Raw genomic sequence first — 17,044 nt, forward strand, 5'->3', positions numbered from 1 at the left:
AGTCCTTTTTTGTACATCACCTTCACCTCCTTGCCCTGCTTCCCTGCGACTGGGTCCTCCACCAAACTTTGCCTTCTTGACAAATTTTGGGGTTCTTGAGACTTTTTTTTCCCCCCGTGTATCCTGTTATGATGATAGACATGTCCACCCAATTTCGTTTCAGTTGGAGATACTGCTATCGGGGGCTAGTTTTGTCATGGTAAACACGCACTCCCAATTTCGCGTTGTCCAGTGAAACTGTTATTAGGGGTTAATTGGTTCTAACTACCACTAGTTCATTGCAATGCAAAGGCTTAAAAGGTCTTGAAATAGGCCCCGTTGGCACACAGTGGGGTCATTCTAAAAGCTGGCCCATTGAAACAATGCACAATGGCGCTTACACTAGCACAGAAAACAAACACAAGAGCGGATAAATGCAAAATCATGTGCGCAGAACGTGGCACAATTCCCAATTGATACGAGGGACAAAGACCCCCACTCTGGCCGACTGACACAGTGCCAAGCAAGGCTACACACAATAAAATGGACTGAACTTCATGAACCCTGGCTTCAATGTGACTTTTCAAGCAGTACTGGCTGGTAATTGCTCGTGTAGTCAAAAAGAACAGCAATGTACCACCACAGACTGTGATGTTATGCTAAATATACGGTAGTATGAGAGAATTAAGCCACGTGTCAGGACGGCTCAAGCTCACATATTTTTGGGGAATAGTGTTTAAAAAAATAAATAAAAAATCTGGAATAGTCCTTGCCAGTTGCCAGTTGTAACAACAACAGTACAATCCATATGAGCTCACAGTGCTACCAAATTTAACATAATTGAAAATATTATCATTATTTTTTATTTAAAAATCATAAATCTATATTAAAAGAAGCTACTCCCTCAACTAACTGTGTGCCATGTGAATACTTTTCTAGTGATGGTCAACTGACTTTAGTGAGCAAAACTGGGACTGCCGCAAATGCTAATGCTAGTTCAAGTTCGTATGTGAAAAGAGCAACGCAGAGGAGGAAGGGAATATGGCTCCTTCGACCTAACCTTGAAAATATGGACCCTACAAACTCATTAGCTCACTGTTATGTAATAAAATTAAAGTAAAATTAGTCAAAGAACACACGCAGATTTTCAGTATAGTCATGCTAGTTAGGGATAGCTGACCATATTTTTGGCTACATGCTATTGCATTGATTTGTTTACGTAATTGATGCTTAATTACTCAGAACAGCCAGATTATCATTAAACTTTGTCTCCTTTGCTCCATCTATATTACTGTGAGTGAGGTTAATCCCACAAATGCTCACAGAGTGGAAGTCTCTTGACATTTGCTAACATGATGATGGTTTGAGATTTCACATTTGTTTGACTTGTTTTTAAAATAGAAAATGTTTGTTTTGACCTGCTTGGTTTTCAATGTAAACTGTGACCCAGATTTGGATTCTTACCAGAAGAGTTTCCCCCGACACCCCCCTGTTGTTGAAAACCACGGCTCTGAAACACACAAAACAGACACATGTACAATTGTTAATTCACCAATGTCATGTCGCAGTGAGGTGGTCTTGGGTTTTTCGTCATTTCTGGTTTTATTTTGAAAGTCAAACTCTCCTCTCGTTTCAGGTCACTTGCCCTTCCTCATGTGGTGTCTGTCTGCCCCATTCCTTGATTGTGTCCACCTGTTCCCAACCACCCTCATGTGGCTCAGCTCAGTGGCCTTGTGGTAGAGTGTCTGCTCTGAGACTGGGAGGTTGTGGGTTCAATCCCTGGCCGGGTCATACCAAAGACTATAAAAATGGGACCCATGTCACTCCCTGCTTGACACATTAAGGGTTGGAATTGGAGGGTTAGATCAGCAAATGATTCCCAAGAGCGGCATGTGCTGCTGATCACCGCTCCCTCAGGGGATGGGTCAAATGCGGAAAATGAATTTTGCCCGTCTTAGTTGGGTGTGCCAATCAGTGGTATTTTAACTTAACTTAATGTGTTTTTCCCTCAGTCAAGAGGTGACTTGTGTTGATTAAACTGCAGCCATTGAGGCCAACCAAATCCCTGCGCTTGTGTCCTCCCTGCCTCGCCTTGTCAGTACACTTCGGCCAGCATGGACCCAGCAGGGAAATTGGAAGCCACGCTGCAGGCGGTCGTCGCCTGTCACATCAAGAAGAGTTCCAGCGCGCCATCGCCACCCAGCTAGACGAGATCTCCGGACAGGTACAGGAGCTGGTGAGCCATCTGCGTAGCTCCATCGCACCTCCTGCACGGCCGGACCCCATCATTTGCCGGGCTGGGCATGAAACTGGCCGCCCTTGAACGCTACTCGGGAGATCCTGGACAGTGTAAGGCCTTCCTCGCTGACTGTGATATCCATTTTGAACATTCTCCACAGGCCTTCCTAACCGACCGATCCCGGGTAGCATTTATTATCTCACACCCGACTGGGCCAGAGCCTGAACCACCGCTGATTGGCCACGGGATTCCCCAAGAGCTGTTGACGCTCATAGACTTGACGCCCAATCTGGACTTTCTTATTGTTCTTGCCATCCGCACCAACCATCGGTGGTGGGAGCTCGTCCCGGCTGGTGGGGATCCTCCTGCGACCACAATCAACGGAGGCGCCACCGTCTCCTCCTTCCCCAGCACCTAACTTGCATGCTTTTCGAGGACAAACCCATGCAGCTGGGCAGAGTCCGACTTTCTCCCGAGGAATGACAGTGCTGCTTCCAGGACGGCCGGTGTTACTACTGCGGAGAACCCGGACATCTCGCTGCCTCATGCCTTGCTAAGCAAGCTACCCCGGTGAGTCCACGCTCTGCTTCGGGAACCGAAGCACGCAAACTCACACCTGTTATCATCAACCACAACGTCACCACCACTGCATTGCGGGTACTCATAGACTCAAAGGCTGATGAAAGTTTAATGGACTGGGGACTAGTGAGATGTTTAAAGGCACAAACCACACCACTGAACACTCATTAAAGCCAGGGTATTCAATGGCAGGGAACTGTTTGTGGTATCTCATGTCACAAAACCACTCGAAATGTCCATAGGGAGGCATAAAGAATACCTTCGATTCCACGTGTTCCAGTCACCATCTCACAACCTGGTTTTGGGTCATCCCTGGTTGTGCAAGCACAACCTGCATATAGACTGGCACTCAGGAGAGACTATGAACCGCATTGACCACGGGGTGGGCCAGCCGGCTGACAGTATGAACTCTGCTGCTATTAACCTTGTGTCCATCCATCTCTTCACAGACAATGAATACCTGGACTTGTACTCGGTTCCATCATGCTATCATTACTTCCGCGAGGTCTTCAGCAAAACCAAAGCCCTGTCTCTTCCACCACATCGGGACTATGATTGTGGCATTGACCTGATCCCAGGGTCCACTATTCCCAAAGGTCAGTTGTACTCTGTTAAGGAGACCGAACACAAAGCTCTGAATGACTATATAGACACATCCTTGAAGGCCGGAATTATTCGGACCTCCTCGTCTCTGACTGCGGCTGGATTTTTCTTTGTTGACAAGAAGGACGGATCACTAAGACCATGAGTGGACTACTGGCATCACAGTAAAAAAACATTACCCCCTTCCCTTGATGTCATCCGTGTTCGATCAGCTGCAACAAGCAAAAGTATTCACCAAACTAGACCTTCAAAGCGCTTACCACCTAGTCAAGATCAGGGAAGGGGACGAGTGGAAAACAGGCTTCAACACTCCTCGTGGACACTATGAATACCTGGTTATGCCCTTCGGTCTCACCAATCCACCCACAGTTTTTCATGATCAACGACATGCTAAAAGACTTCATTGACTATTTCGTGCATGAATATCTAGATGACATCCTGATATACTCACCTGATTTAGCCACTCACCAGAATCATGTCACTCAAGTACTCCAACGGCTAATAGACCACCAGCTGAATGTCAAGGCCGAAAAAAGTCTTTTTTTTCCGCTAACACCATCTCCTTTCTGGGGTTCGTGGCTGTGAAGGTGGCCTTGGAGGAGTGAAGACACTGGCTCGAGAGAGCAGAGCAACCCTTCGTGGTCTGGACTGATCATCAGAATTTGGAATACCTACGCAAAGCTAAAAGACTCAACTCATGATAGGCCAGATGGTTTTCTTTTACTCTCACCTACAGGCCGTGGTGCCATAACACCAAGGCGGACTCCCTATCTTGTCTCTACGACCCCGAGCCTGCAAAGGAGACAGAGCCCATTCTGCCACGGAACAGACACAACGTGTGGTGGGAGCTGTCAGATGGCAGATCGAGGATGATGTTAAAAAGTCCAACAAAGTCTCTTCTCATCCGGATGAATGCCCACCACGTCGCCTCTATGCTACTGAGTCTCTGCGCCCTCAGGTGATCCATTGGGCACAATGTCATGTCGCAGTGAGGTGGTCTTGTTTTTTTTTGTCATGTCTTGTCATTTTCAGTTTTATTTTGAAAGTCTAACTCTCCTCTCGTTTCAGGTCACTTGCCCTTCCTCATGTGGTGTCTGCGTCCGTCCCATTCCTTGATTGTGTCCATCTGTGCCCAATCACCCTCATATGTTAAATAGTCTGCATCTCCCTTGTCTTGTTGCCGAAGTGTCACGTCCTGTGCATGGAAGCGTTCCCACAGTTAAAATCCACAGACCTTGTCTAGTCTCGCTCTCGTGCTTTTTTTTGCATCCTGGTTGGAGCGCCCTTTGTTACCCTTTTCCTCCAGTTTGGAGCATTTTTTTTTGTTCAGCATTTTTTCCTTAAGTCAAGAGGTGATTTGTGTTGATTAAACTGCAGCCGTTGAGGCTAACCAAATCCCTGCGCCTGAGCCCGCCGGGCCTCGCCTTGTCAACCAATTATTTTTACTGTATGAATGGCAGGTACAACCAGCACAGAAACAATCATATCTGAGCTTCACGGAATTATTGGAGAGTACATTTAATGTCATCTTCAATTTCATGTAATCCATCCTTCCCTTTTCTATAATGCGTATCCAGTTCATTCTTCATGCTTATCGTATATGTGACAATGAAGGCTTGGCAGGCAATTTGACATACCGGTAATATATTCTTTTTAAGATGTGCAGACCAGTTAGGTTAGGTTTGGGTATACCTTTTTTTTCTTGAATACATTTTTATCAAATTGAATTTTCTTACAATCAAGACATTTGTTCCACAAACACGAACATTTGATATACTTATTAATCGAAATGTTTCTTGTTTGCTTGGCTGGTGCATATGCAGCATCAGCATCGTCCCTGGCTTGTCTTCTATTATGTGAAGGACCTGTGTAAAAGTAACTCAGCAGCAGGGGTGGGGCTTGTAGACTAGAGCAAAGAGGTGGGGGCAGTGGGGGGGCGGGGTTTGCTTTAAAAAAAAAAACTTACTGCAGCATGCACTCTGAAGCTGCGCCGGGCTTAGCTGCAAAGCTTGTGGCAGGATAAGCTGCAAGTCATTAAGTGAAACACACACACACACACACATGCGTACACACAGGGGTGAGGGGCGCAAGATGCTGAGATCACCAAGCTTCCCAAATGTGGCAAAATCAGCTCTTAATTTGTGCCTGTCACCAAAAATAACCCAAGGCCGTTTCATATCGTGACACTACAAAATAGCTGTAACAGGGTCTTGCAAAAACTTGCCTTTGCTTTTTACAAAGAATCTACTGAGGTGAGATATTGTGATAGTCACACAAAAAAGTTAGAAACAAATCCTCTTCATTCAAATAACCCCAAATCCCGAGTCTCATCTGGAGAACCTGCAAAATAGCTGTATCCAAGGCCCCTGCAATAAGATACTTTTACACAGAGCCCGGTGAGGCAGGACATTGTTTACGTTTGCACAATAATGTAGAATCATTTTGTACCTCACACAGACGCTGGAACTGATGTCATCAAATTATCTGATCAACATCGCACTTCGTTGGGTTCTGTGTGAAAGGCGAAGGTTATTCTGAAATTTTGTGGGATGTCTTTGTGAAAAGAACTTATGGTCATTCAAAGTTTTCTGTGTCACAGTGTGGAATCTCACACACTTTATCTTCTGTTAAGGCTTCAATATGGTTATTTTGCACACTCTAAAAACAGTTGGGGCAAAACTAACCCAATTATGGATCAAAAATGGACCGATCCACGTTATGGGTCAATTGGACCCAACTTTCTGGGTTGTTTTATACAAAAGGACCAATTATTTTGACCCAAGTAAAGGACATGACCAATATTTATAAGTTACACTAAAAGACCCATTTATTGACTCATAGTTGGGTCAAATAGACCCAAGTGGTCCATTTTTGACCGAGGGTTGGGTTATTTTTGACCCAACTGTTTTTAGAGTGCAGGCTTTCTATATGAAAGACACTAGAGATTAAAGGTTATTTCAATAACTGCAAGTGACAAAATGGCATATCCTCTGCTATGGCAATTCTGTAGGGTCCGTGTGAAGGTCAAACGTGGATTAATGCCATCTTAACTGTCAATTACAACTCCAATATGCCAATTTTACTGGATGTCCGTGTAAAAGAGACTATTTGAATAACCAGGTCTTTTTCATGTCACTCTCTGACATCTCACAGTATGCGGCAAAATCTGTTGTGGCTCTGATGTGGTAATTTAACAGGGTTTCTATGTGAAAAGGGTTACTGAAAGATTCATTCAGGTGTACTCTGGACAGAACATCTGCATCCTAAATAAATAAAAAGAAGCCTAGCATGTCTCCTTTTTGCCATTAAGTGCACTTCCCTCTTGCAAATTAGGCCAAGATCACCCACCTATAGCCCAGATCCCGGCTCTGCTCGACCATGTGCAGGATGTAGGACTCTCGGCTGGTGCCGGTCAGCCCGGGGAGGAGGAGGATGGTGGGTCTGGAGGCGGGGTCAGGATGAGCTAGGCTGTCATCGTTGTCGAACCAATCCAAGGAGATCTGTCCTCCATCTGCCGCCTTAATAAGCTCACTGCGGAGAGAAGCGGCGCAGCAGTCAGCATTGCGCATCTTTATGCTCTTTACCTTGATCGCCTTCAGATTCCACACTGTGAAAAATTACCAGCATTTCACAATACACTGTAAAGAATTGACTGTAGAATTTACAGTAAATTATTGGCAAAAAGTTGCCAGCTAATCATTGTAAAATTTCAGTTAATTACTGTAAAAAAATCTATTACAGTATAGTTTACTGTAAATTTGTCACAATAGTTTTTTACTGTATATAAATTAGTTGCTTACTGTATTCTATTATACAGTACACAGTAAATTTTGTAGAATAAATTTTACTCTAAAAAGACTATATTAGCTCCCAGTTTAAAAAGTGTAAAGTTTACACTTGGAAGAGAGTAAAATACTAAAAAAAAAATCACTCAAGGGTTGAGGAACGATTCTGCAACCTTCAGGTTGGTAAACGGCCAATCTACCCGTGAGCCATGCCACTCCCACTTTGGGGCACACTGGTGTCAGGTGGAATCCTCGTACATCCAAGACCATTTTTGGTCTCCTTTTGGACAGCAGCAATTTATTAACAAAGCGTGTAAGCGTAGCATATCTCACGTGGTAGAGTGTAATTAACAGTATTATTTTACAGTAATTATTTGTAATGAAGTTGTCATTGCAATATCTCAATGAATACCTGTACAAATTACAGCACTCTTTGATGTTACAGCATTTACCTGTTATTTTACAGGAAAATCATGCAATAAAAAAAAAAAAAAATAATAATTAATTAATTAATAAAATATAAATCAACGACAAAGCCACTTCTGGAAATCCAATCAATGAAATACAAATATTTCCTTAATGAATTTAAAACATGTTTTTTTTAGTTGAAGAAAGTCATACTTTGTGGTAAAAGTGTTGAGTTAAAAGGTTATGCAAAAAAACGTCATTAGTAAAACTGTGTGACATCATGTCTTTTGCTTGCTTCCTGCAGCTTGGAGAGACTGCAACCTGGCGCAAAGAACGGCACGGCTCAGTGGTAGAGTGTTCGGCTCCCAAATGGGAGGTTGTGGGTTTGATCCTCACCCCTTGTGACCATGTTGAAGTGTCCTTGAGCAGGACAGTGAACCCTAATTTGATCCCAGTGGACCTGGCAGCACCCTGCATGACAGCAGCCGGCCACTGAAGAGTTCTTCATTATGATGGGCACTGTTAGATATTATTAACATTTAAATTCTTTATTTCCATATATTAACCATTGTTATACATTATTAACAATTTAATTCTTTATATTAACCATGTTAAAATGTTTTGTAGATGTGAGGTAGTGTTGAACTCAGTATAATTTGACCTTAACCTAAGCTGGTATATTGTTTAGTCTAAAAAAGTTCCTTCTCAGCGTTCTGTGTGAAAACACATTTGGTCCTTGAGAACAGAATCTGCTTCGAACACACACACCCCTGCTCATGGAAAAGTACCCAGAGAGTATGTTTTGTCTACAAATTAAAGAGAGGCGGTCGGTTTAACTATAAGAAGCCATTTTACACGTGGAAGAGACACATTTGGCACTCTGAAATTCCACCTGTTATGTGATGTTTGGAGCCTGTCACGATGTCCAGAGATCTCTATTAGATTAAATCATTTTTGCAAAGGTGTTTTTTCTTACATTAAATCTGTCTTGATATTTTTGGAACACGCAAAGAGGACAAAATATATTTTATTCCTCTTCAAATGGTGACCCCGACTAAGAGCGACGTTTTACAGCGGGGCGTTCACAGACGAATAGAATTTCCCGGCCACATTAATCACGGTAAGTGGACACTTTATCCACGTTTTAGGAATTCTGTCTGTTTGAGAACGCTGCGGCTGGTAAATTCGTCTTGCAAAATTATATTGAAGATGGAATTTATGTAAGAAAAATAGTGATAAATTTTGAAGTCGTTTGGTTGGACGCGAAGTCCCAGATTTCGGATTTTACCACGGTATTTGAAGTATACACATGTGGTGATGTAGCATTATTTATAAAATGCTGTCACGTTGAATTGTACGCGATTGTTTTGTAGTCAGTTTTGAGAAACATTTCTATGTTTTTACAAGACGAGAGATACTTGGATGATTGACATAAATTCCTTGTATAAAATAGAAGCTGAAGAGGAAAACAGTCTTGTTCACGCAGACGAGAGGCACTTAGATAATTTGTTCTTAAAGGTCTTTGTGCAAGGAAGCAGTTTGTTAAACGCAAACGAGAGGTTCTTGGATAAAATTTCGGAAATACTACGACTAACACAGAGATAGTACTGCTCTGTAGGGACATCGTTAAGATCCTTGAACATTTATTCAGCTTTGGTAGTCAGGTTGACATAAAATGGATTTAATACGCCGCTTTAAGATCAATCGGGAGGTCCTTGGATGATTGGATATGGATATTCATGGACAAGTCTGTTCAGCTGAAAGACAACAGAAATACGAATGCGCAGATGAGGATATATTACCAGAGATTGGTACGTAACGTTACGAGGGATTTCTGCACAATTGAATCGAATAATTGTGAACAGACAGGCTATATTAGTCGAGAGACTGATTCGTAATTGACTTAAAGCAGTATTTATTATTTTAAAGAGGAGATCATGATATTTGTTTGTGTGTATTCTATGTTTTGTCTTGTGATACAAAAATCTGACGTCACTGTTATTCTTAAAGGGACCGCGATGAGATATGTTTTTGACTAATTCTGTTATAAGTGAGACGTCACTTCATTTATAAATGTTAATACGACTTAACTACAATATAATATAATATAATATAATAAGTTATAAGATACGGGAGTCAATAATTAATAGAAATTAAGGACGCTCTTTTTGAACGCGAAACAGAATTGTTTGACCCAAATGAGCTTCCGTTAAGCGAGAACATGATGACGCTATGAAAAAGTTGAGAGCGCATGCGCAGTTGCTATCGGAGTTTTGCCCACTAAAACAGACCCGTGAATTGAAAGACTAAATAAAAATGGATGCACGATTGCAGTGGAATAAATCTTTTGGCGCCGTTATAATCTACGGTAAATTAATTAAATTGATGAAAAACGTTAAAACTTGCATCGCCAGGCGTTCGACGTAAAATACGAGATAGAACCGGTAATTTCTTCGAGTGAAACAAAAGCGAGGCATAATCGTGGATTGTGTATGAAATGATGAATAATGCTAGAATGCTAGCTTTAGGTATTTTTGTGAAGTTATAACCATTTATATAACTTTAATAAAGTAATAATGTTAAATATTCTGAAGGACTGAATGGCTTGACCTAATAGTACTTCCGCTAGACGGAACTAAACCTTCCGGGTTAGATATTACCGTTAAATAATGATATAAAATGTATTTAATATTGAACGACGGGACTTGAATTTATTGTGAAAAAGGTTAGTTTATTCTAATAAGATATGTCATTTGTTCGATGGTTTTAAAGGCGGCAGTTTAACTTTGAATGTGCGTAGATGACGACCGCTCGTTAAAAATGTTATAAATATATGTATTTTTATATAAAAGAAAATCCCGGACGTAACTTTAAGGAAAGTGTATTAAATAATGATTAATGCTGAAATGTTGCTTTGCAAATAAAACAGCTATATAATACAAATTTACGTAATAAAATAAATGAAACCGTATAATAAACGCTGAACGGGATAAATTGATTGAGAAATTACTAATAACATTTTTAATGCTAAAACCGCGAGCATCAGGGTCTGCGTTAAATAATTAAACGACGTTACATAAATTATTAACGTAGCTAAATTTCTAAGTCCTTATATAAATCTCCTAACCACTAATGGTGAATACTTAATCTGGCTTCACGAGTACAAATACGTCATATTTAAAATTATGTTTAATACAAAACAAATGAATATTAATACGCAAATAACATAGATATAACATATAGTGTTAAAATATTGTAAAATTTCGATGCATATCTTACGCTTATTGAACATAAATAACTGTAAGACTGATTGTAGTTGCTATGACTCTAGCTGACCGCCAGGTGTCACCCTTTTATAAATTAATGACGCGAGACAGTTGGAAATTATAGTTGTTGTGACTAATTCTGACCGCCAGATGTCACCATTTTTCCAAATTAAAATTGATAACAGCCTTAAAACCTTTACAAATAGAGAATACAATTGTTTCTATAAAAGACAAGTTGTTAAATGTGTCATTGTTGCTTTTGTATGTGTGTTAATTAAATTTGCTTTTGAAGTTTAATGAGAAAATATATATTTACCTTTTTTGGATTGTTTTTAGATGAAATAGTTTAGTCTCTACTCTCCGTATTTTAATAATAATAATAACTAAAAACGAATAATTTGGATAGCAACTAATGTGGAATATTTTGTTATAAGATGATTGTTTTTCCCTTATAATTATTCTTGTGCGCGAGAACATTATTTAACCTTGAAATATCTTTTCAGAAGCGGCTGTCAGCCATTATGAGGAGGAGACGACAAGTTCCTTATCTCCCATCCTGGGGATGAAGTAATGTGTTAATTATAATTTAAAAAGGTTTTTTTTCCCCATGCTTATAAGTAGAAAATAATTTTAATCTCTCCTGAATATATTTAACCTTTGAATTCGACATTTGAAGTCCCATTTCAGAGTTTGGAGCAGGCCTTGCGAGTCCTGGAAGACTGGATTCCATGGGAGAAGCCGTCTGAGAGGATCACATTTTGACATAATTTGAGGTGCTATGTAATTAAAAAATCATTTCTGCTTTGATGTTTGACCAAAAGCTGACTAGGCGTTTCTTGAAACATATTAATTGAAAACTACACACTTATTAATTGATTATTTATGAAGGTATGCAAAACATATTAAATTAAATATTGTAAACCTTAACAAATATTGAAATATAATTAGCAATTATTTAAAATTGTAAACTTTCATTGTTTTAGTCATTTTTATTTTTATTTTTAATTAATAAATTATTTTTATTTTTATATTTTTTATTTTTTAATTTAAAAAAAAATATATATATTTTTTTTAATTTTTTGAAATAAAGGAGGATTTTGTTCTGATTATTTACTGACATGTTATAACCTAATACTGTTGGGGCAGATTTTAACTCTTTCACTGCCAGACGTTTTCAGAAACGGGTTGTCCCCACTGCCAGCCGATTTAAGCATTTTGAGTGATCTTTCAAGGTCCAAAGAAAATGTTGTGTTTGGACTATGGAAACACACATACTACCAAATGAAAGATTGGACTCTCAGCTTTCATCTACCTCATTCTGTTCTTCAGTAATCAACAATAGAAAATGGTTACTTTCACCGAAATTCTCTGTTTTGAAACAAAAAATGGAGAAAAAGAGCTTTTTGTGAAACGATGTTATTTCATGCACTCTAGTGAATTGTACACTTCTTTTTGTCCATGAATGATGCCACAAACACCTAAATAGTGCTTTACTTCTGTAAAACGCTTTCACCAACAATGAAAAAGTGTTTTTTGATTGCAAAATACGTTTATTTCCATTCAACAGTGTAACAATTTGACAAAACAATTTCGCAAACTATTTACAAATGTGTGCAACTGTGGTACTACTTACAATTATGTGGATGTTTCAAATACAGTTTTTCCTTTTGTAACGCTCTCCTGCGTGCAAGGAGACGCCAGGACTCGCACAACAGTTTACTTTCACTTTCGCATTGGTCCGTTTTGCGTGCAAACGTTACACTTTCTTGACGGTCTTTTTTTCCGGGGAATAAAAAGCAAGTAGCAGACTGTACACACTTCCTCCGATGAATATGCATTGGACTCGGGGCACTCTCCGTCGTCCGATCGAACGTCCGCCTGTGCGTGCTCGGTTGCGCTCCGCGTTACGACACCGTCATAGCCGCCGCGTCAGCGGTTCCAATTTCGCCGTCAAGCTCGGATTCACCTTCATCATCATCGATGATGATCATCGTCGTCATCAATGTACTATTTTAGCGTTGGTCGATGCCTTTCGTCTTGTAAGTGTAGAGCTGCTTGCAAACGCTCGCCATTGCCCGTTCCCTCCTCCATCTAGCTCCATCTAACGTCTTCTACTGCCGCGTCAATGCTTCCCAACCACGGAGTCACCACCCTCATCTTCATCATCGATGATGATCATCGTCGTCAACAATGTGCTCTTTCAGCGATGCTTTTGGTCTTTGAAAAAAACGTCTCGGGCGTGAGCTCCTCGCGACCGGCCGCCATTTTTCCTTTGTCTTCCATTCTCATCTCCTGCTCGACGCTCTAGCTCCGCCTCTACTGACGCCCACCCGATCTTGTCAAAAGAGAGTCATCGCTGCCCTCTAGGGGCCAAAAATAGTCATTAGGCACAACAGACAGGCTGGAAACTTTCACCAGACATGCGGAAGGGTTTCCTCTACCCGTTTCAAAAAAAAAATAAAAATCATTGGATGACGTCTTTTGACGTCATTGGCAGTGCTCGGTAGGTTTTTACTTGACGTCTTTAAACGTCAGTGGCAGTGAAAGAGTTAATGTTTTCAGTCGAGTGAGGGTCATTTGTCGGGGTCATTATTTCAAAATAAGGTCAACTGGACCGATGCAAGCAAAGAGACCACAGCTGCTACCACCTGCAGAGGGGCATGGTGTGGCCATCCCCTGATCAGCACTCCACCTGCTGTGCCTGCCACCAACTGATGGACAGCAGAGGTTCCTGGCGCCACCTGGTGGAAAGTTTCCACAATGACTGCACCCTGAACTCACATGCAAAAGTCTTAAATGAAAAACTGCTTCAATGCACACAATGCTCTGCACAAGCTTCCTTAAAGCATTCCTACGTCCCGAACTGTTCTGTGAAAAAACTGCTCCACTACGCTGGTGACTCCGCCCCCACCAACAATGTTTCCTTGAGTTAGTGATACCAGACCATATGATGTGATACTGACTGTTTACACTGCACTCTATATTTTTGACAGATATAAGGTGATAACATTTACAGTAAAACATTTCGTAAATATAACGAACTGATTGACAACACTCTATACACACAGATTTATTATATTTTAAAACTTTTGATGTTTATTTTGATTTGATCTGATTTGTTTATCTCTGTCTATTTTAAAACAGTCAGCTTTTTGGACAAATATCAACAAAAGGGGGACTAGCAAGCTTAATAATGACATGTTAAAACTAAGGGTAACTTTATGTATTAATAATAATTGCTACAATATTTCCATTTCTATAGTACAAAATATAATACTGGTAGATTTTGTGTGGTTGTGGAAATTAAAAATTCACTTATATGAATAAGGACAGGATCAAATTTATTTCAATCTTAATTATATTTTCCGTTATTTGACGCTTGTTAAATTTGGTCTTCTAATATTTTCCGAAATTCTCTTTTGAAATTTAAATAAATTGCTTGGGGCACATCGAATTTACTGGTTAAATGTAAAATTTTCCCCTCTTTTTAAACAAAAAAACAAGCAAAATTGATTTACTGCTGTAGTTCTACTATCAGTCTGAAAAATTCTCTAAGTCGATTTTTTTCAGATGGGGGAATTATTGGTCGGTCTGGGTATGTCGTCGCGAAGGACACAAACAGTCCATGTTGAATTAAATAAATATAAAATTAAAAGTTAGTCTTAATGTGATAATTATAGATAGTCTGTGAGAATGAATGAAATTTGCAGGACGACAATTGGGGATTTCCTTGACCATGGAGAAGGAGTAAGTTTTGGCAGGGACGGCGAAAATAAGGTGAATATATTCCATTTCTATTTTTCCCTGGGGCCCTGGGGTCAGATGTTATTTTTTGATTTTATTTGTTGGCGAAAGTTGCATTTATTTAATGGCTGGAAGCACATTATATCATACCATATCTATAACAGTAAATATTATAATAAAACATTCCAATAATCATTACACTCTGTAAACAAAATTGGCCTCGTCAGATTTGAATTGGCTAAGATTTGCATTTTTGCATTAATGAATGTGCTTAGGTCATTAAAGTCAGCCAAAGGCTGGATTCTAATTGAATGTCACAACAAACAGAATTTTTTCCCACAGGACAGGCCTACAGAACTTTACTAATATTTACTAACTCCAAACTAATAAAACTACCAGATGCTCTTTCAAAAATAAGGGATGTGAATATGTATATTATTAGTGACTAATTGAAAATATTCTGCACCCAGATGAGGTGATGAAAAGGTCAATATGGTCCAGTCCACGGGGGGCACCTGGTTCCACATCTTGCCTATCAGACCTGCCGGGTCCGCCTTCTACTCAACCCCCACCTTCAGGAGCGAGCCACCAGACGAACCAACCGAGAAACCATTCAACTGTTTCTCGGAGCCACCTGACGAGCTGAAGACATCACTCAATGGAGATTGAGTTTCGCTGAGGACATCCCTCACTGGAGATAGGAGGAACGTATCCCTTTTCCGGGGCGTTCCACAAAGAATGAGTCACACCTTGGGAAAACAAACCCCGGTGATCAATCCCTGCATCTATGGCAGTTGATGTGGGTTCTAAAAGAGCTGAAGGATCCATCAATCCATTTTCTTGACCGCTTGTCCTCACAAGGATTGTGAGGGTACTGGAGCCTATCCCAACTGGCTTCGGGCAGTAGGCGGGGTGCAACCTGAACAGGTTGCCAGCCAATCGCAGAGCTGAAGGACTCTGTTTGAAAAAAAAAAAAACGCAAGAACGAAAACGGAACTGACAAACGTTAACAAAAATTTCCATAGCCCAAACGACAACAAGTCTTCAATTGCGTACATAATGACACTCTTTCTCATACTGACTGTCATGCCAATTTGCTATTTCTGGGATCCCCCACCACAATTTTGAACATAATCACAACACATTGTCTTCATATATGATATGCTTATTTTACTGAAAAAATCTTTTAATGAATCACATTGTTTTTGACATATGACTGACCTCCTCTCCTGCTAAAAAGAATGTTTTCATTTTTTCCTTTCTTGCACCTGCCATTGCGATGATGAAGATCCCGCTGGAATCTTTGTGTAAAGATGTTTAAATGTTTAGTTATTGGGCTGTATTTTAAATAAGCCCAAAGGGCGGACTGTTAGATATTATTAACATTTAAATTCTTTATTTCCATATATTAACCATTGTTATACATTATTAACAATTTAATTCTTTATATTAACCATGTCGAAATGTTTTGTAGATGTGAGGTAGTGTTGAACTCAGTATAATTTGACCTTAACCTAAGCTGGCATATTGTTTATGTCATGTTTTACTTTCAGTCTTGTTTACTCCCTGTCATGTTTTCCCCTTGTCTTGTCATTTCCTGTTTTAGTGTGAAAAGTCTGACTCCTCTCGTTTCTGGTCACTTGCCCTTCCTCGTGTGGTGTCTGTGTCAACCTTGATTGTGTCCACCTTTCCCCATTCCCCTCATGTGTCATCCAATCAGTGCCCTCAGCCAGGTGTGTCTTGTCATGTCATTAGTGTTGGTGTATTTAGTCGGTTGTCTCCCCCCTGTCTGTGTCGGTTCATTTTTTGCTGTTGCCACGTTCGTAAGTCTTTCGCCACGTCACGCTGACCTCTTTGCCTTATCCGGATCCATGTCATGTTGTTAGTCTCGCCTTAGTTGTTTTTTCATGTTTTGCTTCAGGTTTTGTTAGTTCCATTTGTTTTGTACTTTGAAGTTAGCTTTTTTTGATTTGAAATTAAAACCTCTTTTGGACTGCACCTCTGCCTCCTTGCTCTGCCTTCCCGCATCTGGGTCCTAAAGCCCCACCTTATTGACAGAATGAACCGACACAGACAGACCCAGCGGGAAGCTTCCGTAAGCGACCGGCTCGTCGTCGGTCGACACGGAAGCACCATCAGCCTGCCATCCAATCCCATTCCATCCAAGTAAGCTCCTTTTCACGGTATTTGTCTTCTCTTCCCCTTTCACACGATCAGCAAAACGCACTCAAGTCTCTGCCCTACGACACCATTTTGTCGCCTCAATGTTTTTTAGACTCTGACATCTCCGATGATGAAGATGAAGGTCCCTTTCCCATTAATGCACTTACGGATTACAGTTCCGAATCTGACTCCGAATTGGACTTTTTCACCAGCTTAGTTCCCCACATGTTTTCTTCACAGTTTTCATTTAGGGATTATTTTGACACCGGGTCATGTCA

At 40.5% G+C, this 17,044-nt stretch overlaps 1 protein-coding gene across 1 annotated transcript in view; it reads right to left on the reverse strand.

The window, feature by feature from the left end:
• The window catches only part of abhd3 (abhydrolase domain containing 3, phospholipase), a 39,280-nt gene that overhangs the window by 13,465 nt on the left and 8,771 nt on the right, over positions 1-17,044 (reverse strand). The window contains exons 3-4 of the mRNA XM_077559417.1: positions 6,749-6,931; positions 1,444-1,489 (exon numbers count right to left, since the gene is read on the reverse strand). Coding sequence (XP_077415543.1) covers positions 1,444-1,489; positions 6,749-6,931 — 229 coding nt within the window. The remainder of the gene's footprint in view (positions 1-1,443; positions 1,490-6,748; positions 6,932-17,044) is intronic.

The sequence above is a fragment of the Vanacampus margaritifer genome, chromosome 2 (assembly GCF_051991255.1).
Source record: "Vanacampus margaritifer isolate UIUO_Vmar chromosome 2, RoL_Vmar_1.0, whole genome shotgun sequence".
Lineage (NCBI taxonomy): Eukaryota > Metazoa > Chordata > Actinopteri > Syngnathiformes > Syngnathidae > Vanacampus > Vanacampus margaritifer.